The sequence below is a fragment of the Equus asinus genome, chromosome 1, assembly GCF_041296235.1.
Source record: "Equus asinus isolate D_3611 breed Donkey chromosome 1, EquAss-T2T_v2, whole genome shotgun sequence".
NCBI lineage: Eukaryota > Metazoa > Chordata > Mammalia > Perissodactyla > Equidae > Equus > Equus asinus.
Genome location: NC_091790.1, coordinates 203,465,819 through 203,491,873, shown reverse-complemented (window position 1 = coordinate 203,491,873; position 26,055 = coordinate 203,465,819). Strand labels below are relative to the sequence as shown.

General features: G+C 46.4%; 1 protein-coding gene across 14 annotated transcripts in view; it reads left to right on the top strand.

Annotated features, from left to right (window-relative positions):
• The window catches only part of KMT2C (lysine methyltransferase 2C), a 268,830-nt gene extending 246,702 nt beyond the window's left edge, over positions 1 to 22,128 (top strand). For 9 of the 14 annotated variants that reach the window (XM_044765689.2, XM_070516758.1, XM_044765692.2 and 6 more), the window contains 15 exons: positions 878 to 1,019; positions 1,162 to 1,309; positions 2,859 to 3,037; positions 3,179 to 3,315; positions 4,198 to 4,447; positions 5,481 to 5,620; positions 6,039 to 6,146; positions 7,821 to 8,940; positions 11,141 to 11,277; positions 12,528 to 12,670; positions 12,943 to 13,111; positions 17,408 to 17,524; positions 17,885 to 17,958; positions 18,204 to 18,312; positions 20,150 to 22,128. In XM_044765689.2, coding sequence (XP_044621624.1) covers positions 878 to 1,019; positions 1,162 to 1,309; positions 2,859 to 3,037; positions 3,179 to 3,315; positions 4,198 to 4,447; positions 5,481 to 5,620; positions 6,039 to 6,146; positions 7,821 to 8,940; positions 11,141 to 11,277; positions 12,528 to 12,670; positions 12,943 to 13,111; positions 17,408 to 17,524; positions 17,885 to 17,958; positions 18,204 to 18,312; positions 20,150 to 20,242 — 3,066 coding nt within the window. In that variant the 3' untranslated portion in view covers positions 20,243 to 22,128. The remainder of the gene's footprint in view (positions 1 to 877; positions 1,020 to 1,161; positions 1,310 to 2,858; positions 3,038 to 3,178; positions 3,316 to 4,197; positions 4,448 to 5,480; positions 5,621 to 6,038; positions 6,147 to 7,820; positions 8,941 to 11,140; positions 11,278 to 12,527; positions 12,671 to 12,942; positions 13,112 to 17,407; positions 17,525 to 17,884; positions 17,959 to 18,203; positions 18,313 to 20,149) is intronic. The other 5 variants (XM_070516741.1, XM_044765694.2, XM_044765698.2 and 2 more) reach the window with 4 other exon arrangements.
• The last annotated feature ends 3,927 nt before the right edge of the window (positions 22,129 to 26,055 follow it).

The window sequence follows — 26,055 nt, the reverse complement described above, 5'->3', positions numbered from 1 at the left end:
GAGGGCTTCTCTTCTTACTTTAATATTGAAATCATTCTCTTCTGCTGCTCCCTTTATTACTGCTGTTGGCTTTTCTCTTTAGTTAGAGTCTGTCCTAACTCTCGCAAATACCTTCTCTTCTGAGGCAAGCTGTTCTCCAGCACAACTTCTTCATCTTCGTGAAATCCTAGATCTTTGCAAGATGTGTAACTGTACCTTGCACTCGATCTGCATGGTCGTATTGGTAGTTTTCACCAACCCCTGAGAGACTAGTCCGTCGGTAAATGACAAATTGATGACACGTTAAGCAGGGGGACGTGTCTGCAGGGCCGCACATTTGTTAACGATTCACTTATTTTAGTCTTACTGCTGCTACTTTTGCTTCTTTTAGAGATTTTAGATAATTCAGATTCTAATATCTAGGTTGTGAGTTGCAATTAGAGGATTAAGACTACAATTTCTCAACTTTTTTGTAGAACTAGGGCATATCTTAATGAAAATTTAGGAAAGGAATTTTTGAGAACTTTTGACAGCTTCTTGGTTGAATTTTAAAGCTAGCCTTCACTGGCTGTAGCAATGAGACTGGAAAAGAGTTGCACAGAATAGAATCAGGCATGATGTAAATTTGCTTCTTAATTTCAAAGCTGAGTACTTAAACTGGGCAGAATAAGCAAATGGATATGTGTTCATACAGTCATGAGTATTTGTGTCACTAAGAAGGCTCGTGGCCTTGTACGTTTGTTTTCTTCTTGGTGTGCATTTAGGAATGAAGGTGCATCTTGAGTACATTTCTGTAGCCTTGTTTTCCTGTGCTAAAAATTCACAGAACTAAGTTTTAGCAAGGTCGTGGCGTGTTTGCTCAGTAGCATATAATTTAAAATTTTTTGGTCTCCTGCAGCAGAATAATTTAAGTAATCCTCCAACACCCCCTGCCTCTCTTCCTCCTACACCACCTCCTATGGCTTGTCAGAAGATGGCAAATGGTTTTGCAACAGCTGAAGAACTTGCTGGAAAAGCTGGAGTTTTAGTGAGCCATGAAGGTATGCTAAGCCTCCATGTTACACCGCTGGGGAGGGTGCCTTTGCTGCTGTGTGTGGTGAAGTGGCAGTGGCATTGTAAAGTTCCACCCACTTACTAATTTTGACTAAATGCATTTATGGTTTTGTATTTTTGCTTTTCCAGTTACCAAAAATCTAGGACCTAAACCATTTCAGTTGCCCTTCAGACCACAAGACGACTTGTTAGCCAGAGCTATTGCTCAAGGCCCCAAGACAGTCGACGTTCCAGCTTCCCTTCCAACGCCACCTCATAATAATCAGGAAGAATTAAGGTAGAAGTTCCCTTTTTTCCTCAAATATTTGTTAGTTATTTCATTTTTTTAAAAATGTGTATACGTATGTATTTAGCGTAATGTCTGTGGGAATGGCATGTAAATACATTTAAGGGGTAAAATTTGGCCAATAATTTTCTTCAGAATTTAAAGTTTATAAAAACGTTCTTACTCTTAGATTAGTTTGTGCATTTTTAAAATCTTAAATGATCTAGGAAGTTCAAGCAGTAATAATCGAATAGACATTAAGGCATGGGAATCTGCGTGCAGAATATTTCAAAGATCACTGTCCTTTATAAGCTAATTAATGTGATTTATTGAGTTTATTGATGTTTGCAGGTGTCTTAACATAAAAGCGCGATAGTCCCAGATAGAAGAGAATGCTTTTGTAGAAGAGCATTTAAGGCTGTCTTGTCCAGAGTTTGTAACTTCTTGGTATCAGATTTGTAGCCCCGAGATTCTGATTGGGGAGAATCAGTTCCTTTCGTGGGCACTCGCCACCCCAGTAGTCAGATCCAGGAGCAGTTCTTACACACTTCATCAGATTCTCTCTCTTCCTTGGAAAATGTGGTAACTAGCATCTATTTGATGAGACACCGTTTAGACTAAGTTCCCCACTTTATTAATGACAGAACTGTGGACCAAAGAGGAGAGGTAACTTGTCCAGACTTAGAATCCAGGTCTCCCTGTTTTCTTCTGTACCTTTCTGCTAGAAATTGCCAAATCGGTGAATCGGGAGCAGGTGTGGGAGGCAGCCTCCTAGCTCTGTGTGTTTGGTGCCCTAGGGCAGGGATCTGCTCCTCTCCTGGGTTTCACAGGGACTGTTGGAAGCCTTGCTTGGGTCTCTAATAATGCTGCTTCTCACGTTCTCCGTCAGCATGACAGTGTCTCCTCTTGGGGGGAAGCGGGTGGTTCACCAGGTTCACAGGGTGGTGTACGATGGTTAGCCTGAGACCACGCTTTCCCTCCAAGCCCAGTCTCCTGGGTAACCTCTAGCTTCTTGGGGTAGACCAGTCTCTTCTTTTTTTCACCTTATCAGTTAAGAAAAGTAAAGGCCTATGAAGCCACAGTGACCAAGTTTTCTCCCGTCTTGCCGCAATAAACAGCAGCAGCAGGAGAGCTGTGCTGTCAGCGACACAGTGGGTGTCGCTGCAGGTGTGACTTGGGTGTGTGCATGGACTGCTCTTTCCTTTTCCAGCCACAGGAGTGTTCCCATCACCTCAGTGATCTGGAACTTTGCAGAGGTGTGTGTATTCATCCTTTCTGTGCTATGTTGTCACGTGAACATCGTCTGTCTTTGGCAGATCTCTAAACTTTAATGCTGAAGCTTTAGTTAGAAGGGAACATACCATTTAAATTACTTTATAGTTAAACATATTTTTCCCCCAAGAAATTTCCTGTTTGTCTCTGAACTGCCTCATTGGCTTATGTTATTGCCATTGTCCAAAGGAATTTGCAGTCACATTCCTGGGTAGGGCTGCCTTGGTGCAAGTGACCCCCCAGTGGTGGATTTGCCCGTGTTGATGGGCTGTGTCTGTTCTTCTCTCAGGATGCAGGATCACGGTGCTGATCGGGATACTCCTGACAGTTTTGTGCCCTCATCTTCTCCTGAGAGTGTGGTTGGGATGGAAGTGAGAAGATACCCAGATTTGTCATTGGTCAAAGAGGAGCCTCCAGAGCCTGTGCCATCTCCCATCATTCCCATTCTTCCCAGCAATACTGGGAAAGGTAGGGAAGATACCTGGCCACGTGATTTCTCTTTACATATGCTCATTTACTCATGTTAATGTTTTGATTTTGAAAAGCCATTAACACTCAAGTGATCTTTCCTCCTCCTCTTTTTTTTTAAATTCTGTCTTCCTTTTTAAGTTTCGGAATCTAGAAGGAACGACATCAAAACCGAGCCAGGCACTTTATTTTTCCCATCACCTTTTGGTTCATCCCCGAATGGTCCCAGATCGGGTCTTATCTCTGTCGCAATCACTCTGCACCCCACTGCTGCTGAGGTAAGGATGCCAGGGCTTTTTTACATGGTAGCACACGTCCCCAGTTTAAAGTTGTGCCAGGTGACTTGCAGTGAAACATGTGCAGCAGGGTCACGGAGGAAAACAGGCTGAAGTTAGGGGTGGGATTCAGTCGTTTCAGACATCCGGGCTGCTTTTGAGTACTGTAAATAAGCATTCAATTATCTCAGCCTACCTCAAGGTGAAAGGGCACAGTGAAGTTTGAGCTCTCGTTTTTTAATTAAAGGACGGGTACTTTGGAGAAGTCTTTAGAGAGAAACTTTTTGATAACTGTTTACACATAGGAAATTAAGCAGTAAAGAGATTTATCAACAATAAAAGTTTTACAGAAGCCATGTAAATGTTGTTCAGGTAGCAGTTGCTTGCATCAAACACTAGGAAAATTGCTGAGGGTTCTTTTTTTAAACTCTTAATTCTGTGAAGACGTTTTGGTCATTGACAACATAGCAGGAATGTGGCACTTGTGCATTCTCATGGACTATTTCAGACTTCTGCCCAGAGCGCACTGAGTCCGCTGGGAGGAAGCTTTCTGAGCAGCTGTAAAAACTGATAAGGTTCATTCCTTGTGGTTTTGTCCTCCACACCTGTTAGATATTAAGATATCCAAATGAGTTTAATGCTCTCTCGAATATTTAATGTTAATTAGAATCTCTTTATCAAGATTTCTGTTTATGAAAGCTTTATTTGGATATTGGTCCATTAAAACAAATTTTTTCCCAGAGACTCTAAGTCAGTCTAAGTAAAAGTTGTTGGATTTGCCTGCAATATGTGTATGCAGATAACGTTTATCTGAGTGTGAGTTTTTCTTCGGGGGTTCACTGCTGCCTTGTGGGTGGGTAACACAGTGTTTGCGCTTTGTTTTAGAACATTAGCAGTGTTGTGGCTGCATTTTCCGACCTTCTTCACGTCCGAATTCCTAATAGCTATGAGGTTAGTAATGCTCCAGACATTCCATCCATGGGTTTGGTCAACAGCCACCGAGTAAACCCGGGTGTGGAGTATCGACAGCATTTATTTCTTCGTGGGCCTCCACCAGGATCTGCAAAACCTCCCAGATTAGCAAGCTCTTACCGGCTGAAGCAGCCGAATGTACCATTTCCTCCAACAAGCAATGGTGAGCTAGTTTACATTTTGTTAACCCCTAATTCATTCTCGACTCAAAAGATGAGCTTATTCTCTTTTTAAAATCTAACTTTAATTTTTAGCAGATAACAGGTCACGTTGATGTGTAACCCTTGGCAAATTAACCTTCTTTTCCTTTGCTTCTACGCCTCCCTCTTCCCTTTCCTCTTGTGCCTCAGCCCCGTCTCGGCAGGGCTCTTTTCTCCCCTGGGTGCGCTCAGGCCTTCCCCGCGTCTGAGGGAGTGGGCCGTTTGCTCAGACCTGCTAATGCAGCTCTCCTCCCATCTCACTGGTCTGGTCCCATCCTCGCCCCTGCTTCCTCCCATCTTTCTCTCACTTGTTTCTGTCCTTACCCTGCTCTTAGAACCCAGCAGCTTCTCAGTTCTCAGCTTTCAGTGCTCCCTGAGAGTTGCCTGTGTTGGATTTTGAACTCTTAGCCTCTAGCTGCTTCGGAAACACTCATTTTTTCCCTGCCACTCCCCTACTGCCTTCACACCCTGCAGGAATGATGCCCTCTGAGTATGCCTCAGGCTTTCTAATCTGAGTCCTGACTTACGTTTTTATTTGGCCCTGGAACTTTCCTCATCCCTCTTTGACTTTCCAAATCACACTCATTTAAGACTCTTGAACTGATACCTTTTCATCTTTCACAAAACATTTTTGTATTGTCTTAACCTTCAAGCAAAAGCAATATCTCTACCCCTGCCTACCTGACTCACTTTGCACTGAGCATGAGTGTTAACATGTGGTGGTGATTTGGTTTTCCTCCGTCCTCCCTGTATACTAGCATTGTTCTCCCAGCTGTTTGAGAACAGGTGTGTTCCTTTGTTTGTACCCCAGTGCCATCTGCGTAATAGATGGCCCATAACCGTTGCTTAGAAGATAAGGTTTTTATTAATTAATAATAATATAAGGTAAGTTAAATGAACCATGTTATAGTAAGTTGATACAACACAATTTTACACCATGTACCGCCTTGTGTAATGGGTTAGTTTTAATCACTAAAAAAGGTCTTTTGCCTTTAGGTCTTTCTGGATATAAGGATTCTGGTCACGGTATCGCAGAAAGCGCTGCACTCAGACCACAGTGGTGTTGTCACTGCAAAGTGGTTATTCTTGGAAGTGGCGTGCGGAAAACCTTCAGAGATCTCGCCTTTGTGAACAAGGTACCTTGACAGCCCTCCCTGACCGCTGCGCCTGCCTCCGCTGGCCGTGTCCGGGCCATGCTCTGTTCCGGCAGCAGGAGGAGTCCACTTGGGGGCCCGCGACACAGTTCCTGGGGTACCTCAGCATGTGTTGGATGTGCTTGAGCATAAAGCCAGATGGCTACAGCAGACTGTTAAACTGCACGTTATGAGAACCGCTGTTTTTTAAATAGAGTGAAATATGGATAGTAAAGTTAATTTTTGTAAATTTCTCTGTGGCTAAATTATTATGTGCTAAATATTGGCACATGGTTACTTTTTTACTCTTAAGATAGCTGCTTTCACTTTTAATATAACATAAAAAACCGCAATGTATAGATCTTATTTTTATTAAATTTTGATTTGTGGAGATTCCCACACATTTTTCTTTGCTTTTCAGGATTCTCGAGAAAGCTGCAATAGAGTGGAGAAGGACATTGTCTTCTGTAGTAATAACTGCTTTTTTCTTTATTCATCAACTGCACAAGCAAAAAACTCAGAAAGCAAGGTAAAATTAGGACAATCTTAGTTAACCAACAATGTAATGAGTGCCCTGTCTTCTGGGGCTACTTAGTGAAGAAAACAGAGAGCTCTCTGTCGAGGGAATCTAAGCAGATGCCACTTAGTCAAGAAAGAGTGTTTATGAAGAACTTGTATGCATGTTGCCATTTCAAATTGAGTAAGTTGTGCTTACTTGAGAAGAGTGGGTGGACTTAAATTATATCTCAAAAGTTCAGAATTGAATAAAACTCTAATATTAAAATCTTTAATTTTACTTATTTAACTACAAATATCTTAATTTAATCCAACCATAAAATACTGCTTTTGTTGATCTTATTCCAATGGGAAAGCCTGTTCACAAACACAATTTAAGTCTGTTCATGTGTTTTGGGGAGAAAGTATTTTGCTCATCCCACGGTGGGAAAGTTCTGCTTTACCTGATTCTGTGTGATTTAAGTATCTCAGTGTGTAGTCGATGTGGAGGATATATGTCTGTTTGCCCTGAAGGAAGTTTTTCCCGTCAGTAATACTGCCAGTCACGCCTCCCTCCAGATCGTCGCTCTCCTGCGTCTTTCTTGGAAGAAGGTTCTAGGGAGTCTTTCTTTTTAACAGGCAGTGGTCCTGAGGATAATGAGATCCAAGCTATATGCCAAATAACCTTAGACTTTGAATTAGAGTACATGAGCCTGTGTGAGAGGAGGGGCTCTTCTTTCACCAGACAGTCACGTCAGTGTAAAGGTCCTGCCTGCTTCTGGGTTTTATATGAGGCGTGTTTTTTTTCAGGTACTGTGTAGGATCGGGGTGCATGAGAAGAGGGGAACCTGTGGGTTTGGTGTTTGTTAGTTTACGACACTCTGTACCTAAAGAGAAACTACTGGAGCTTCTCCCTCAGCTCTCTCAGCAGTTGGATCAGGCCTGGGCAGCCTCCGAGAAAAGCTGAATATCATTTGTTTGTTATCAAGGGACTTCTTCCACTTTTACACCGATTAATTAAGCCTAAGATTAACAGACAGGAATTTCAGAGAGTAGGGATAAACTCATAGAAGATTATGTTCCTAAGTTCTTATTTGGTTTAACAAAACCACTGTTCCCTTGTACAAATTAAACTAGCTAGCTCCTGGGCCAGCCCCGGGGGCCTAGTGGTTAAGTTCAGCACACTCCACTTCGGTGGCCCGGGTTCAGTTCCTGGGTGTGGACCTACTGCACTTGTCTGTCAGTGGTCATGCTGTGGTGGTGGCTCACGTACAAAAAGAAGAAGATTAGCAGCAGGTGTTAGCTCAGGTCAAATCTTCCTCAGGGGGAAAAAAAATTAGCTAATTAGCTAGCTCCTGGACAGCATTGATTTTTCTGGCTTTATTATGGTTAGAAAGAGGGGTGTCCAAGAAGGTTTAAGAGCAGAATATTCTCAGGAGTTACAGCTTGGTAGAGAAGGCCTGGGCAGGATCCACAGACAGTGCCCTACTGTCATAAGCCCTCTCGCGATACTTAAATACCTTGGCCGTCCGGCATCAACTTCTGCTGTCTGTGAGTCCTCACCACTTACTTAGAGACCCTTCTCCTATCTACCCCCCAGAGTCACACACCCTGTTAAAACCCTATTGCTGTGCCTTTTGTTTTAATAAGAATTGCATTTAGGGCTGATGAATTACTTTTCTGTTTCATATTTCTTTTTATTGCACAGGAATCTGTTCCTTCGTTGCCACAGTCACCTATAAAAGAAACACCTTCCAAAGCATTTCATCAGTACAGTAACAACATCTCCACTTTAGATGTGCATTGTCTCCCGCAGCTCCAGGAAAAAGCTTCTCCCCCGGCATCACCTCCCATCACTTTCCCTCCTGCTTTTGAAGCAGCCAAAGTGGAGGCAAAGCCAGATGAGCTTAAGGTGACAGTCAAGTTAAAGCCTCGGCTAAGAACTGTCCATGGTGGTTTTGAAGATTGTAGGCCGATAAATAAAAAGTGGAGAGGAATGAAATGGAAGAAGTGGAGCATTCACATTGTAATCCCCAAGGGGACATTCACACCACCCTGTGAGGATGAAATAGATGAATTTCTGAAGAAGTTAGGCACTTCCCTTAAACCTGATCCCGTGCCCAAAGACTATCGGAAGTGTTGCTTTTGTCATGAAGAAGGTGACGGATTGACAGATGGCCCAGCAAGGCTGCTCAACCTTGACTTAGATCTGTGGGTCCACTTGAATTGTGCTCTGTGGTCCACGGAGGTCTATGAGACCCAGGCTGGTGCCTTAATAAATGTGGAACTGGCTCTGAGGAGAGGCCTGCAAATGAAATGTGTCTTCTGTCATAAAATGGGTGCCACCAGTGGCTGTCACAGATTTCGGTGCACCAACATTTATCACTTTACTTGCGCCATTAAAGCACAATGCATGTTTTTTAAGGATAAAACTATGCTTTGTCCCCTGCACAAACCAAAGGGCATTCATGAGCAGGAATTAAGTTACTTTGCAGTCTTCAGGCGGGTCTATGTTCAGCGGGATGAGGTGCGACAGATTGCTAGCATCGTGCAGCGCGGGGAGCGTGACCACACCTTTCGTGTTGGAAGCCTCATCTTCCACACGATTGGTCAGTTGCTGCCACAACAGATGCAAGCATTCCATTCTTCTAAAGCGCTGTTTCCTGTTGGCTATGAAGCCAGCCGACTGTACTGGAGCACACGCTATGCCAACAGGCGCTGTCGCTATCTGTGCTCCATCGAGGAGAAGGACGGGCGCCCGGTGTTCGTGATCAGAATTGTGGAGCAGGGCCATGAAGATCTGGTCTTAAGCGACAGCTCACCCAAAGGTAAGATCCACCATTTGTATGCTCTGCAGAGCTATTTACTCTTAAGCTAATGAATGTTTGATGTCAATATTTCCGTGTTTTTTCTCATGTTTGTTTAATATTTCATAACAACAGATGTGGATTTTTCATTTACAAATACCTATCTATGTTAACTTCTTGGTATTGTTGTACCTTGCTCTCTCTGCTGTTCAGTTTTCTAGACACTTGCTAGACTCACTCTAAATCAGAATATGTATTTGAACATGGAGTTGATAAAATAAGTAGAACGATTCGTAGATGAGCGTTGCCTGTCGTTTACTGTGGGGACCCTCTCACTGTCAGCTCGTAGGCAGGAGCCATCTGTGGAGCATCGTGTGTACATTGTCTCATCTCAGGAGCATCAGAGACTAAACAAATTTAGAGCAGAAATTAGACACTAATTTTGACCTCTGGAGTTAATCCTAGATTGCCTTTTTTTTTTTTATTTGTGAAATTACAGTTGTACATCATTATTAGGCATGTTGTAGGTACACCACTTCACCCCTAGTGCCCTCCCCCCACCCCCCTTTCCCCTGGCAACCACTGATCAGTTCTCTTTGTCCATATGTTAACTACCACCTATGAGTAGAGTCATACAGAGTTTGTCTTTCTCTGTCTGGCTTATTTCACTCAACATAATACCCTCAAGGTCTATCCATGTTGTTGTGAATGGGACGACTTTGTCCTTTTTTATGGCTGAGTAGTATTCCATTGTATATATATACCACATCTTCTTTATCCAATCATCAGTTGCTGGGCACTTAGGTTGGTTCCATGACTTGGCTATTGTGAATAATGCTGCAATGAACATAGGGGTGCGTGGAACTTTTGGAATTGCTGATTTCAGGTTCTTAGGATAGATACCCAGTAGTGGGATGGCTGGGTCATAAGTTATTTCTATTCTTAACTTTTTGAGGAATCTCCATACTGTTTTCCATAGTGGCTGCACCAGTTTGCATTCCCACCAACAGTGTATGAGGGTTCCCTTTTCTCCACAGCCTCTCCAACATTTGTCACTCTTGGTTTTGGATATTTTTGCCATTCTAACAGGTGTAAGGTGATATCTTAGTGTAGTTTTGATTTGCATTTCCCTGATGATTAGCATCTTTTTATGTGTCTATTGGCCATCCGTATATCTTCTTTGGAGAAATGTCTGTTCATGTCCCCTGCCCATTTTGTAATTGGGTTGTTTGATTTTTTATTGTTGAGTTGTGTGAGTTCTTTGTATATTATGGAGATTAACCCTTTGTCGGATAAATAACTTGTGAATTTTTTTCCCAATTAGTGGGCTGTTTTTTTGTTTCAATCCTGTTTTCCCTTGCCTTGAAGAAGCTCTTTAGTCTGATGAAGTCCCATTTTATTCTTTCTGTTGTTTCCCTCATGTGAGGGGTTATGGTGTCCGAAAAGATTCTTTTGAAGCTGATGTCAAAGAGTGTACTGCCGATATTCTCTTCCAGAAGACTTATTGTTTCAGGCCTAATCTTTAGGTCTTTGATCCATTTTGAGTTTATTTTAGTAAATGGTGAAAAACAATGGTTGATTTTCATTCTTTTACATGTGGCTGTCCAGTTTTCCAAGCACCATTTGTTGAAGAGACTTTCTTTCCTCCGTTGTATGCCCTCAGCTCCTTTGTCAAAGATTAGCTGTCCACAGATGTGTAGATTGCCATTTTTATTGATGCAGAAATGGGGAACTGCTTTTTTAAAGTTTAGCAGTTTAAAAATATGTATGAAAATGCTCTAAAGATAATTCCAATGGAAATAGCAATTTCATATTTTAATTTAAATCTGAGAGGAAAGGAACATATCTACAGCAATTACTGATCGGACTAATCCTTTGAAAATCTAATATGTTATATGGCCAGTATGAAAATGAGTTGACTGCTTGCATTAACTTCACTTACATTAAACTTTTCCACTTTTATTGTTTCATTTTCTTAATGCAACATATTCTTTTCCCCAAAATTTCATAAAGTCTTTAAAATAAACCGCTGCTGTCTGATAAGCAGGTAATACCAGGCTTGTTAGATCACTGCCCACCAGGGTTTACTTGGAAACTGGTAAGTCTCTGCAAGTGGTCAGTCCTCATTCGCTCCTATTGTCATACTGCATCCTGTTTTCCTCTCTATTGAGCTGAGAGCAAGTTTGTCATAGAAAATCTATATGTTTTTGTCCATATACAGGTGTTTGGGATAAAATTTTGGAGCCTGTGGCATGTGTGAGAAAGAAATCTAAAATGCTCCAGCTTTTCCCAGCATATTTGAAAGGAGAAGATCTGTTTGGCTTGACCGTCTCGGCAGTGGCGCGGATAGCTGAATCAGTGAGTGCCTCGAGCAGGACTCCACGTGGGGACTCTCCTGGGTGCACGCGGTGTTGCTCAGTGTGGCCGCTGTGGCACACTTAACTTGTGCTGTACTAGCCTGGAGACTTGGAGGTGGTGACTTGGCCTGTGGGTTAACTCCTGTCTCTCTCCGAGAAAACGACGCGTCCGTGATTCCACGGAGGCCTCAGTAAAGCTAACGTCTATTCAGTGAGGGGCCACAGCCGCAGGTTCTCTGAAAGCGGGGAGGCGCCGCACTCTGTTTTCCCGTCACGCTGGGCGGCTGAGGGTCCTCCCTGCTTTGCTTCCTCGAGCTCTCCTGTGCTCCCCAGCGTTAGTGTGCCCACTCCCTGACCCGGGGTGTTTCTGGCCACTTTCCTGCCCTCGTCGTAGGGTCAGTCGGATACCAGGAGCACTTAGGTCTCCCCTAATGTCTGTGATCTCATACAATGACAAGCATGGCCCAACGAATCTAAACACAGTGCTTCTGGAAAACTGCATGATTATAAGGCATTATCTTCAAGAATAAGAAATCATTGATGAGTTTTCTTTGGAGAGGCAGAGGGCACCCCAGAAGCCGTTGAGTAATATGCCCAGTTGCCTCCTTTGGTATAGAGACTTGCCTAAATGATATGTATCTTTTATGTCTCTAGAGAAATATGTTCACAAGAAATATATTCTAGAAAAGGTCTTTAACATATAGATTATTTTACAATTAAACCTTAAGCTACCACCTGTACTCCCAGGACATTGAGAGAGAGAACACTGTCACATCACAGTCAAACTGAAACAAGTGAGAAACGATTAAGAAAGTAAACCGTATAAATGCCTTTTAACTGTACTTAATTTAAAAATTCCGAACAAAGATATAAATGTTGGCATTAACCTAGCTGATCGGACTAAGCTGTGAATTAGTACCCTCCCCATGTTTGGAAAGGTTGGAACAGTCTGATCCTAAAATCCCACAGTCGTGCACATTGGTTGGTATGTGGTTGTCCTGTGGGTTAATCTTTTTCTTCAAGGAGCATTTCCAGCTTCCTAAGTTCTGTTTTGAAACTGAATTTGTGTATTCACACTTAAATAGATCTGAGTGCAGGCCAATTATGTAAAGACCATTTTGTTACCAACATTTTGAAAATGTTGACAAGTTATCCCCTTTGAAATTCGAGCTGGCCCATCCTGTGGCCAGCTCAGCAGAGCCTGAGGTCTCAGCCAAGCGGGTTACCTTTCGTCTCTTTGCTTCTTTCCAGCTGCCTGGGGTCGAGGCGTGCGAGAACTACACCTTTCGATATGGCCGCAATCCTCTCATGGAACTTCCTCTCGCCATTAACCCCACAGGTTGTGCCCGTTCTGAACCTAAAATGAGTGCCCATGTCAAGAGGTTTGTGTTAAGGTATTTTGTTTTAACTTCACATAGTACAGCCCAGGGTTTCTAGGCGTATTCGTGGTTTTTTGTGCTTGATCTGTCTGCTGCTTACAAACCCTGCTGTCTCTGGCTGTGTCTGTGCCTGACCACATCAGAGAACTCGCCGTGTGGCTCTGCTAGGCAGCTTTCCATGTATGTTCCTGTCAGTAAGAATTTGAATCAGCCTGGCTTCAGGCCTTATTCAGAGATATCTTCAGTTTTCCTTTTATTTTTTTCTGTTGATATGCCATTGTCTGCAGGCCTCACACCTTGAACAGCACCAGCACCTCAAAGTCATTTCAGAGCACAGTCACTGGGGAACTGAACGCACCTTACAGTAAGCAGTTCGTGCACTCCAAGTCATCGCAGTACCGGAAAATGAAGACGGAATGGAAATCCAATGTGTATCTGGCCCGGTCTCGGATTCAGGTGAGGAAATACATGGTCCTCAGGGAGAGGAGAGACACAACAGGATCTGGCAATCAGAAGATACTGACATCTAGTATGTGAAAAAGGATTTCACATGGCTGCAGGAAGGGAATCGCATTTTCGAAATCGTATCAAGTCGTGTGCATCTGTAACACTAGCTGTTCAGCACATGGTCTTGGAGCAGGATGCGTCCCCTCCCCGAGTGGGATGACAGCTTTTGGAGTCCACATCTTTGCATCCTGATGAGAACTCATGGGGAGCCGGGAGCAGTGTATTTTGTACATACTGGATTTGTGGAGAGCTCACTAGAGTTATTTCACACACTTACAAAGTGAAGAACACAAAATATTTTCAAAAGGTGCTCCAATTTTGAGAGTTATCTTTTGGAAGCCGCCTTTTCATGAAATCATTATATATTCTGGTGGATAGATTGTGGACTACCTTACAGATAAAGCCATCCATACGCTAAGCATTTAAATTTTTGTCTGTAGTCCATTCTTTCTGAGCTGCAGACCTCAAGGACCAAATGCCTATTCAGCGTCTCCCCTTGCATGTCCTAGAAGGGACTTGGAAAGCTCTCACTTTGCTAAACTTCCTCAGTCCCTAAGCCTGATTATTCTTCAGGATCCTCACGTTACCGAGTGCTGTCACCATCGACTAGTGTACGTTGGCTTCCATACACCCGGATCCAAGGTGTCAATCAAGTTCTCTTGTGTTTTTTTTCAGTCCCCCACCCTCCTCTACAAAGTTCTCAGATCCACTCTCAGGCTCTGCCTCCCGCTTTAATCTAGCATCTCATTCGTCCACACCATTGCAGACCCGCCTGTCTCCTCCCATCAGGTCCCACTCGGAGCCAGTGCCATCTCTTCCAAATATATAAACCCATCTACAGTCCACTGTCTGTACTCATTCCGATTCTTGTTCCTTCCTTGGAACCTTTTTCCTCCTCTGGAAGATTCAGGATCTTCTCTGTTTTTGATATTTGGGCATTTTACAAAAATGTGCCTGGGTTAGGGTCATTTTGATTCATTGCTTTCCTGACTTGAGCCATTTCAACCTGGAGCAACGTGGCCTTCAGTCTGAGAAATGTTTTTGTATTAATTCTTTTGCAAGTTCCTACCTGTTTCTGTTTGCACCTAGAGACAAGTACTGGACCCCTGAGAGCCTGGGTCTCACAGTGTGGACCCCAGACTGGCAGCATCGGCACCTTCTGGGGACTTGCTGAGACCTCAGGGCTGGAGGCCCGGCCTCACTGACTCCAGCCTCTGAGGGGACCCCAGGTGGTTCTGGCGCCTTCCCGAAAGGATTTCTCTCTCCCCTCAGTCCTCTTGTCCTCCTCCTGTTTTTGGTTTCCTCATTCTCTTCCTTGTTCTGAGACTTCTGTTTTATCTGTTAATCTTTCTTCTGTGTTTTAAAATATCAGCTAAGAGCCCTTTCTGCTCTTGATCATTCAATTTGATTTCTTGTTTTCACATTGTATTCTTGTATTCACAAGAATACAGCCTCTTTCTCTTCTTTCTGTGGTTGCCTTGAGACCGGAGCCTCTCTCAGATTCTTGGGGAAGTGAGTGCTCTCTCTGCTCCTGGCAGTGTGTCTGTCTTCTCTGCTAGATCTATCACTTTTCCATTTTAAGGGTTTCCAAAGAGCTCATTCACTCTTTTTTTTCAGATTTAAAAAAAATTTTTTTCCTTTTTCTCCCCAAAGCCCCCGGTATATGGTTGTATATTCTTAGTTGTGGGTCCTTCTAGTTGTGGCATATGGGATGCCACCTCAGCATGGCTTGATGAGCGGTGCCATGTTCGAACCGGTGAAACTCCGGGGCGCTGAAGCAGAGCGCACGAACTTAACCACTCGGCCACGGGGCCGGCCCCTCATTCACTCTTTACCATTCCTGTTCTCCAGTGTTGGTTTTATTCCCTTACTGTCATTTTAATCGTTGCTCCACTACCTGTGTTCAGTCTGTCATCTTTAACCTGAAGCGTTTTGTGAGTTTTCGTTGTTTGATCATCTTTTTTCATCCTTCGTTCCACCTGCCTCCCAGCTAAGCATGCCGATGATTTAGTGTGTAGCCTCTGTTTTTTCTGTGCTACTATCTTAACAATGTGTACATAGCTGTGTGTACAGATGAAACTGGAATTGTGTCATATACACTTTTCTACTAGTACTCAGGAGTCCACTAGATAACCTGCAGTGGCTCTGCTGCATTCTCTGATCGCTGTGCGCCGTTCCACGATGTGGATGACCTGTAATTAACCAAACCATTACACCACTGATGAGCATTTAGTTTACTTTTTTTTGTTTACAGTGTTCCCATCAATATCTTGTACAGTTTATCCCCACATATTGATAGCTTCACTCCAACGGGGTATATTTCCAAAAATAAGATTTCTGTACAAAAGTGTATGCACTTTTCATTTGAGTGGATGTGGCCAATTTTCTTAAAAAGGCTACTATGCATGTGTTCCTGCGGTGTGTGAGGCGGGTTGCTGGTCTCCCGTCTGCAGTGTCACCACCCTCATATCTCTGCGCCAGCCTGGCAAGCGTGAGCTGAGCCTGCTGTCTCAGCTGCGGATCCTGCCTCCTGAGGAAGGAGCAGCTTTTCATCTTTGCCATTTGGGTTTGCTCTCCAGTGAACTGCATATTCATATCCCTTGTCCACTTTTCAATTTGTAAGAACTTGCACTACTAGATATTTTCCCCTACAAAACGTCCTTTGCCTGCCAAGAAATATGGTATCTTTTTTCTTTGAACAGCTTTAATTTTTATAGTCAAACACATGTAATTTTTTATAGCTTCTTGGCTTGGTTAAGACAAGATCGTATATATAGTCTCATAGACTTTTTCTTTCAGAAATTTTATTTTTTATGTTTAAGACACTTGTATTTTCTTCCGTTGAATAACCAGTTGCTGAAGCAGCATCTGGTAAATAGCCATCCATGTCAAACTGAATTTTCACACCACCTACCACTGGACGTTGCCTTCCACGTGTGCGTGATCTCTCTGGGTTCTGTTGATTTCCACTGGTCTTACCTGTTGTACCAGCTGTACTGAGCTCCATACATAGTCTTTGTTGGTGTTCTGTTCACCTGTGAGTCATATCTGGAATTGAACAGATAAACTGCATAACTCTGTTTTTCAGAAGGTAATTCGGTTCACATACCGAAACCTGTAACAGGCCCTGTGTCCTGTGTGCCCCGAGGGGCTGTGGGCCTGGGGCAGCGCACCAGGGAGCACCTGCGCGTCTTTCTTCCCTCTCCCCTGCCGCCGTCTGCTCAGTTTTAGTGGAGAATGCAGAAACTCAAACTGGGACAAGAAAATACAAATATTCATGGAAATTATCCATATTTGCTTAGTATGTTATTTTTCCAGAATATATCGTGCAAAAAAGTTTAAGTGGTACATACAGTGTGTGACTTATTAGGCTCCTCGCATAGACAGTACGAGCTGCTGAGAGAGAGGCTCCCCGTTTAGCCAACTCAGATACCTGTACATTTCTCTAGCAGCCTTCGAATTTTACGTTAGGGAAAAACAGTGCCTTTCCCAAGGACTTCATTTCTTTCCAACTTTCCTGATAATTAGAGCAAAGTGACTTTCCCTGTTTTTCCTTTTTGTCCTGGCTTCCAGGACCCCATAGCCAAATCTGTAACCCGTTTCTAGTATTATTAATAATCCCTTCAGTAAGCCTTATTTCTGGTTTATTAAGCTTGTTAATATCAGTCCTTTTAGAGACAGCAGTGGGATAGAATAAACACCAGACGCCATCACCCTGCTTAGTTGGTGGGACCTCAGCATGATATTACATGGAAGATAAGATATCCTGATAAAAACGTGGCTAGGCAGTCAACAGTGTTAACTTTGTAAATAAAAGACACAAAAACAAGGTAGTGATGGCATGGCTTTCAGTGGTAAGATTGTCTAGTCTTCAAGTTTCAGAGGATAACATATTCAATTAAAAAGATCATTTGAGGGGCCAGCCTGGTTGGCGCAGTGATTAAGTTCTATGCTTTGCTTCGGCAGCCCAGGGTTTACGGGTTAGGATCTCTGGCATGGACCTACCCACTGCTCATCAAGCCGTGCTGTGGAGGCATCCTTCATACAAAATAGAGGCAGATGGGCACAAATGTTAGCTCAGGGACAATCTTCCTCACCAAAAAAAAAGATTGCTTGAGTTCAAGTGAAATCTTCGTTGTGGCTTTTGGCATGACCCAAGGGTAATATCCTTGTGTGAAAGAGAATGCAGATTTGTGGTCCGAGGAATTGAAGTGTTTTGTGGTTTATACGAACTTTCTTTTGCAGGGACTGGGCCTGTATGCTGCTAGAGACATCGAGAAGCACACCATGGTCATTGAATATATTGGGACTATCATTCGAAATGAAGTAGCAAACAGAAAAGAGAAACTTTATGAGTCTCAGGTCAGTGCCACAGCCGTCCTCTGTCTGTCCCCATGTCGTCCAGACCCCTGAAAGCCAGGGCCACAGCTGACTCTCATGCTAGGGTCAATTTTGAGCAAAAGCTGTACCTGGATATTCTTGTATTTTGTTTCCCATCCATCGGTGTTATTATTTGTGTAGATATAACTGTAGATCGATGAGCCCAGTTTTCCCTGCCAGTTACTGACCTCCCTTCAGACCATGTGAATGTCACAACTGTGGTTAGTGTGACATCCACGGCGAGTGTGGTTGGGGTGTGTTTCACTCAGTTCCCTTCCGACTGGGCCTTCCTGACGTGGATGGACATGGACGTGGACATGAGGGGCTTTCTTGCTCTTTCAGAACCGGGGCGTGTACATGTTCCGCATGGACAACGACCACGTGATCGACGCGACGCTCACGGGAGGGCCTGCGAGGTGAGAGGGCAGCTCTGGCCAGGGAGGCCTGAAGCTCCATGGGCGGTGTGCTCACTAGTCCCTTAGTCGTAAAAATTCAGGGCACCTAGGTTTTGAAAAGAATTTTTATTTAAAATTGTGTATTTTTATTGTTCTATTAATGGGCAAGTAGAAATGTAATTAGGAAGAAGTCTTCCTTAGGAACTGAGAGTTTTTAAAGCTTCTCCCAGTTGTTTCACAATAGTTTCTGAAATGGTGGCTTGCAGATACATCAACCATTCATGTGCCCCTAATTGTGTGGCGGAAGTGGTGACTTTTGAGAGAGGACACAAAATCATCATCAGCTCCAATCGGAGAATCCAGAAGGGAGAAGAGGTAAGAGTGTGGGATCGTGTCTGCTGGGTTCACGTCCCTGCGTGGAGCCCCCTCCATCGTACGCGTCACTGGCTCAGTTGTTTTCCCCTTCTTTATTGCTAGGAAAATTCTCCTCGTGGTAGTCACACTTTGCCAGCGTGTTGTATTTCACCTTCCCACACTTTCTTCCACATGGCAGCAGTGAAAGTGTTAGATGCCAGCCCCCCAGGCCCTCATTCTCTGTTCCACAGTCCGCATCCCTGCGTCACTCGTGTGGCATCGTTTCCCATGTCTCAGGCTCCTTCTTTTCCCCCTACTCCTGGTCACAGTTTGGCAGGATCCGTCTCTGTAAAGAGTATGCCTGTCGTCAAGCTGATGACGGAGAACAGCAGGGACTGTTACCTCCGTGGTCTCCGGGAACACATGGCTCACGCGAGATCACCTAAGGCTGCGGGCAGCACACTGGGGGCGCCGTGTGGCTCCAGATTGCTTGTATTCACACTTAGGATCAGTACACACTTACAGGCTTTTCACGTCAACACGTTTTCAAACAGTCTGGCTGTTTTATTATTTTTTTCTTTGCTTCAAATGCTGAACTCGACATTTGTTTCTCTGGTCTCACAGAGGCCTGTGGCCCAGCACGTCACTTGTCGAGATGACCGTAGTCTCGAGTGCCTCCTTTAGGGTTCTCGCCTTTCACAGTGTGATCACACGTTTCGAAGGGTGCCAGCTGCCCTAGATCTGGGGCTGTGGGTTTCTGTAGCACACGCCCCTGTGCGGGGGGTGCAGCCTGCAGGTCTTCACTTTGTTAGAGCCGCCAGCCCTTCGTGCACACAACTGTGGGATTATACTTGTATTTTTTGGTCTTTTTGGAATTCCCATTTTTAAACCAAGAATTGACATGAGGCCCATTTTGCACAGCTCGAAGTAACTTTAAGAGAAAGATGTGAGAACCCCAGCATGATGCCAGGGACCCTCGGGGGTGGGGTAACCTGGCGCTGGGACAGACAGAGACCCCACTGAGCTGCAGGCCGCACTGCCCGCTCCCCCTTGAGTGTTCTTGAATAGGTCGCTTAACCTCTCCAAGCCTCTACCTCCTTTTATGTGAAATGGAGAAAATAATTTCCTCACTAAGAACCTAGTAAATACCTAGTAAAAGGCAGTAGAATCCTTACGAAGAGAAGCAGCCCTCAATAAACACTGCTGGATTCCCTTTCAGTGTGGAAAGGAGTCTTTCCAAATAGTGTCCCAGGATATCTGAATCAGAGGGACCTTACCGAGCCTCAGGGTCAGATTCCCCAGGGTTGGGGTCCAGGGGTAAGCGGGGTGAGGCTTGTACCACGGGCATCGTGCGGCGCCCACACCTTGACAGCGGGGTTGGTCTGCGATGTTGATAATTGGGTCACCCCTAAATAGAGAGACATCTTGCAAATACTCTTTTAAGGGAGGAGAGAGGAAGGAGGAGAAAGATTGGCTGGTGGGGGCTGTGGTCTCTGTCAAACTTGCCCGGCCGGCAGGGGAGGAGGAGGGGAGCCTTTGGGGTCTCAGCGCACTGAGCGGGCCTGCTGGTGGCCTGTGCGCACGGGGCGGCTGGCAGGAGTGGCAGAAATGCACCTTCCTTAGATCTGGCTCGGCCTAAAGGTGCTGCCTCCCAGTTTCATGCGTCCCCCTGGGCCCCGGGTGAAGCATGGCCCTGCTGGTTTCCTCACTTCTTTCCGAGGTTCCCCGTCTCCCGCCGGGTCCCTTGGAGCCTCGGCGAGTCAGTCTTTTCATTTGCATCTGTTGTGTTTGCTGGGTTTGAGCTCTGGGCGGCTGGGGCGGGGCGGGCCTTTCTCACCCTGTGTCTTTGCTGTGGCAGCTTTGCTATGACTATAAGTTTGACTTCGAGGACGACCAGCACAAGATTCCATGTCACTGTGGAGCTGTGAACTGCAGGAAGTGGATGAACTGAAATGCATTCCTTGCTGTCTGAGCGGCGGCTTGTCCCTAGGAAGAAGCGATCCAACACGCCCTTTGGATTGGCAGACAGAAAGATACTTTTGTTTTCTGTTTTATGACTTTGAAGACTAGCTTCTGGGAGTTCTGATTTCCTCAGTCCTTTAGGTTAAAGAAGCACCAGGAGGCGAGAGCTGGCGGAAGCGACTTTCCTGGCCTTGCTGAGGTCAGCCAGAATTACAGACGGTCCAGCACTTTTGTTTTTTTTCTTTTTCCTTCTTTCTTTTTTCTTTTTGTGGGTGGGATTTGTTTTGTTTTGTTTTGTTTTTTTAGTCTCACTAAGGAGAAACTTTTACTGGGGCAAAGAGCCGACGGCTGCCCTGCCCCAGGGCAGGGGCCTTCCTATGAATGTAAGACTGAAATCACCAGCGAAAGGGAGACGTCCAAAGTGCTGGCCACGGCCTTATCTGAAAAGGGGCAGGCCCTCTAATTTAAAAATTTTTTAAAATAAAGTAGACACCACTGAACAAGGAATGTACTGAAATGACTTCCTTAGGGATAGAGCTAAGGGATAATAACTTGCACTAAAATACACTTAAATACTTGATTCCATGAGTCAGTTTATTGTAGTTTTTGATTTCTGTAAAATAAGAGAAACTTTTTGTATTTATTATTGAATAAGTGAATGAAGCTATTTTTAAATAAAAGTTAGAAGAAAGCCAAGCTGCTGCTGTTGCAGAACTAACAAACTCTGTTACTTTGTACAAATATGTAAATATTTTGAGAAAAAAATACAGTATAAAGATAGTTATTGACCAAATGCTCCCAGGCGCTGCAGCAGCTCGGTGCTTATAAACGTTCCTGGGGATGCGACAATATGACTGTGTGACTGACTACGCCATTTAATTACGTAATAACCAAAATTCCAACCTAGAGTGTGTGGGGTTTTTTGAAACTACGCTCTTCGTACCGAATTGTTTTCTACACCTGACTTCTGACAGAGCGCGTGTGCGCTGCGGCTCCCACTTTTATAGCTGTTTTGGGAATTGGAACTAATTTTTCATATTATATTGTTGCATCCCTACTTCCTCAGTCAGGTTTTTTGTGCTTACAATTTGTGATAACTGTGAATAACTGCTTAAAAATACACCCAAATGGAGGCTGAATTTTTCTTCAGCAAAAGTAGTTTTGATTAGAACTTTGTTTCAAGCCACAAGAATCATGTAAACGTACTAGGATCATGTAGCAGGAACTCAAGTCTAACTCTCTAGCCTTCTGTTTAACACAAAAGTTTGAAAAATGAAAAAAAAAGGAGAGATTGATTGTGCTTGCAGCTGCAGGATGCCGGCAATAGGGTTTTGGAAGATGTAATTTTAAAATGTGTTTGTATGAACTGTTTACATTTCTTTAATTAAAAAAACACACTGTTTTGTGTTTGCTTGTAGAAACTTAATCAGCATTTCGAACCAGGTTAGCTTTTTATTTTGTACTTAAAATTCTGGTACTGACACTTCACAGGCTGAGTATAAAATGAAGTTTTGTGCACAATTCAAGTGGGCTGTAAGCTGTCGGCAGATTCAGTGATGCAGTTCTGAACTTGTAATGTATATGGCATGATGTATTTTTATCTTACAGAATAAATCAATTGTATATATTTTTCTCTTGATAAATAGCTGTATGAAATTTGTTTCTTGAATATTTTTCTTCTCTTGTACAATATTCTGACATCCTACCAGTATTTGTCCTACCGGGTTTTTGTTTTGTTTTCTGTTCTGTATAATAGTATCTAATGTTGGCAAAATTTGAATTTTTGAAGTATACAGAGTGTTATGGGTTTTGGAATTTGTGGACACAGATTTAGAAGATCACCATTTACAAATAAAATATTTTACATCTATACAAGCTGCCGGCATCTCTGTCCGCCCCTCTCGTGCCCTGATGGGAGCCCTGAAATGACACTCGCCTGAAAGTCACCACCCGTCCAGTCCGCCTTTCAGAATCACGGGCCTGTTGATGTAATCAACTTGGTTCTCTCTCTTTCCTCATAAAAATTTTAGATGTGAGTTTATAACTCATGCCAAATAGAGACTCTCTCCTCCCTGCAGGTGGATAAAGAAGGGACCTCTGGTTTCTTTCAGGGCGTTTACCAAGTCCAAATTAAAAGTTTATTCACGGTGCCTTAGTGCCTGGTTTCAAGTCTCCTTTTCAGTTAAACTCAGTCTTCTGATTTCTTTTGAGCCAGCTCTCCCACACTCACTGTGTGTGAAGGAGACGTCATTTCTGTCAGTCGTATTGAATGTCTTGGACACGTTTAAGGGGTTGCTCAGAATCCCCCTCCCAATTTCTAAAACAGATTTTTAGCTTGTGCTTCATGGACACCCTGAAATATTATAGAAATTCTCAAAGCGCCTACCATCCGACCAGAAGAAATTTAAGATAGATACTATTCTAAAACATTTCCTGTTTGTGGGATCGTCTGGATGGGGCTGGAGAGCGCTCACGGTCTGCACCAGGTTTCAAGGCTGTCGCTCGGTGCAGCCTTCTTTGACCTTAGACTTGATCTCTAACCATCAGACGCGGAAGGAAGGAAGGAAACTTCGAGTCATCGCAGAGCCTGGGGTCCGCTCTCTGCTGGGGCGGTGCCAACTCCGTGTTCCACGTCAAGGCCACGGAAGGTCTTTGTAGCCATCAGAACTCCTAACCTGAATATAGTCTCACAGGGAGAAGGGGCGTGGGAGGTGGAAATAGGGGAGGCTATGAATCTGTGGGAGGAAACGCAGCACAGGGTGAGCTATCTGTGACACCAAAGATCAGTGGCAGGTGCTTCTCTTTGCATGGCCACCTGGTGCCTCAAACTGGGAGAGTCCCCTTGCAGTGGGTCCCAGGGGTAAAAGCAGGAGCAGGGCCTTGCCCCCCGTGGTGGACATTACCAGCTGGTCAGCTGCAGTGGTTGCCTCCATCCTTTGACCGTGCACTCAGCACGTTAAACACCTACAAGGTACTGAGACATAGCAAATGAGACAGCTGCGGGCATCACTGACTTGTTTTCTGGTGGAGACACACAAAGGCAGGTTTTTAGATGGAGCTCTAATGAGGTGGGCTGGGATCAGGAGAGGTGTCCTCGGGAGGTGACAGTTCAGCTAAGCCCTGAGGAATGAAGACACGGCCACGGGAGGGACAAAGCCAAGGCCTTCCTAGCCAGACGCCTGAGGTCTGAGAGAGGCTGACGGGTGGGAAAACTAAGCCGAGTATGGCCGGAGCGGAGCGGCAGATGAGGTCAGAGAGAAGCAAAGCCAAGCCTCAGGGATTCAGACGACCTAAGTGCAGTGGGGGCACCAGGGACCCGTGCTGGGCCCCTGCTCCAGCTGAAGATGACCCGTGCTGCTGCCCAGGAGGGCCGACTGGATAATAGGGCTGCAGTGCGCTAGTCCAGAGCAGGGCTGGGGGCCTGGCCTGAGGCGATGGCGATGGCGATGACAATGGGGAATCAAGGAACTGGGCGGTTTTGCAGGTGGACTTGCTCAACTTCAAAAGAGCGCGTCCTCGCCTCTGCCCCTCCCCCACCCTCCAGCCCCTCCTGCTTCCCCGCGTCCGGGCCTCTCCCGTCTGCGCGCCTTAGCCCAGTGTCACCTGGCTGTGCACTGCCTTCCCTCCTAGTCCCCAGGAAGACACACATCCGTCTGGGCGTGGGGACCCGATGCCACAGGTGTTTTTCTGGCCAGTCGACTTTCTTGTCACAGGTGAGAGTTGAGCATTCTCTCTTTGAAACTCTAACCCTTGTTTTGTGGCCCTCCACTCTTTCCTGGTTTTCTTCCCATCGCTCTGGCTTAATCTCTTCCCCAAAAGGACTCTACCTCGTTTTTTAAAATGTAAAAAGGTACGTATTATCGGTCTGAAAAACAGCTTCTAAAAGGTAACTTTTCCAGGAGGCCCAGCTGTAACGCAGTCCTTGGCTCCTGTGACGTGAAAACATGCATTAGGCTCAGATACCAACACCCTAAAAAAAAACCCAAGTCCAGCTCGTGAAATGCCCCAGAGCAATATGGACAGACGCTCCGAAGAATGGGCTGCTGGCTTCAAACACTGGACAGAGCAGAGTTACTGAGGGTGAACCGACCCTCCGCGCCAAGAAGCCCAGCGTCTCGCCCGTCGTTTGTTTGGTCAAGTTCAGCATAAGAAGCAGGGACCGCTCCCAGCAGTGCCCTGCAGCAGGCAGTCGCCCCACGTTGGCCTCCTCTCCACCCATCGTCACAAACACTGGCAGGAACTTGGAAATGAGAAGCGCTACATTTTTTTTCCGGTTCAAATAAACAGCAAAGAAGCCGTAGTTCATTTCGCTTATGCACCAGCACTTTGTCAGGCGGGACGAGGATTTCTTGGCGCCCCCGGGCGACGGCCGCGGCGGTCGGGACGCCCCCACAGGTTTCTAACGGCCCGAGGAGCCGCCGCGTCGCCGTGGAGCTCAACTGGGCTTCTCCGCCAGGTGCCCAAGGACGCGGGGCCGGCGGGCAGGTGCGCGCGGCGGGATGCCCGGGGCCACAGTGGCGCTGCCGGGCCCCGCCGCGAGGTCCCACAGCGCACCCCCACTCTCCATCTTCCAGGACACAACGGCTGCTCCTCCCCTAACCCAGTCCGTCAGCAGCAGCCGCGCTGCCGGCTCTTCCACTCCAACCCTTCGACCTTCGAGGGGGCTGAGGGCTCAGGGGCGGCCGTCCCCGTCCCCCGGGCTTTGTTTCAGGGCCCGGCCGACAGCCCGCGAAGACAGGCGCGTCTGCTCCGGATAAGGCCCCGTCACTTCTGTGCGGCGGCCCGGAGCCCCGGGCGGGCCTGGCGCGGCCCCTCCGGGTCCCTCCCTACAGACGGGCGCTCAGACTCGAGGGCCGCGTTCTGGGCCCAGAGATCCTTCCCGCAGCCCGTCCTCCAGCGCCGAGACGCGGGCGGCGCTGCTCTCGCTCCTCTGACGGCGGCCTCACGGTCCGCGCGCCCGGGGCGCACGCACCCCGCGGCCCGGAGCCCCGTCCGCACCACGTGCCGCCGCGCCCGCCGTCTCCGCCCTCTCGGCGCCGGCCCCCCGCGCTCCGTGCTCGGCGGGCTCCGCGCTCCAGGCCGACCCGCCGCACCGCCCGCTCGGCTCCGAGCCCGGCCAGCTCGCCCAGGCGGCGCTTCCGTCCCGCCCAGAACCGCCCGCCGGGGCGTCCTGCCTCAGTGGCAGCCCCGCGCCCCGCCGAGGACGTCCAGCCTGCTCCGCAGCTGGTGCACCGCGCAGGCGCGGCCGTGCGCACGCGCCGCCTTCGCCGCGAGCCCGCCCGCTGAGCCCGGCCCCGCGCCCTTCCCCGGTCGCCCAGGAGCCCTTCCAGCCCGCGGGCCCCGCGGCGCGAGCACAGGCACGCTTTTAACTCACTGCAGTTGCTCTCCGAGGGCAGGCCCGTCTCCGCTCTCGCCTCGCGGAAGAGGAGCGAAGGCAGCTGCCGGCCGGTCCCCTCCGCCCTCCCCGCCGCGTGCGCAGGGCTGGGCCTCGGGCTCGGGCTCCGGCTCCGGGCGTTTCCTCCGCGGCTCCGGGCACAGACGGCGCCCCCCGCCCCGCCGCAGCGCCGCCCGCGCTCCCTCCGCCCGCAGGCTCCGCGGGGCTGCCCCGCCGTCGCGCATCCCTCACTTTCCAGAGACCTGTGCCCCCCACTTCCCGCCGGGACCCCGAGGGAGGGAGGGAGGACAGTCAGTCAACTCTTGAAGCAAATTACTACATGACTCTCGACAGAATAAATCAATACAGTACTGTGCAAAAACACCAGATACCGTTTTGTGATTAAAATATCCGTATTTATCCTTAAA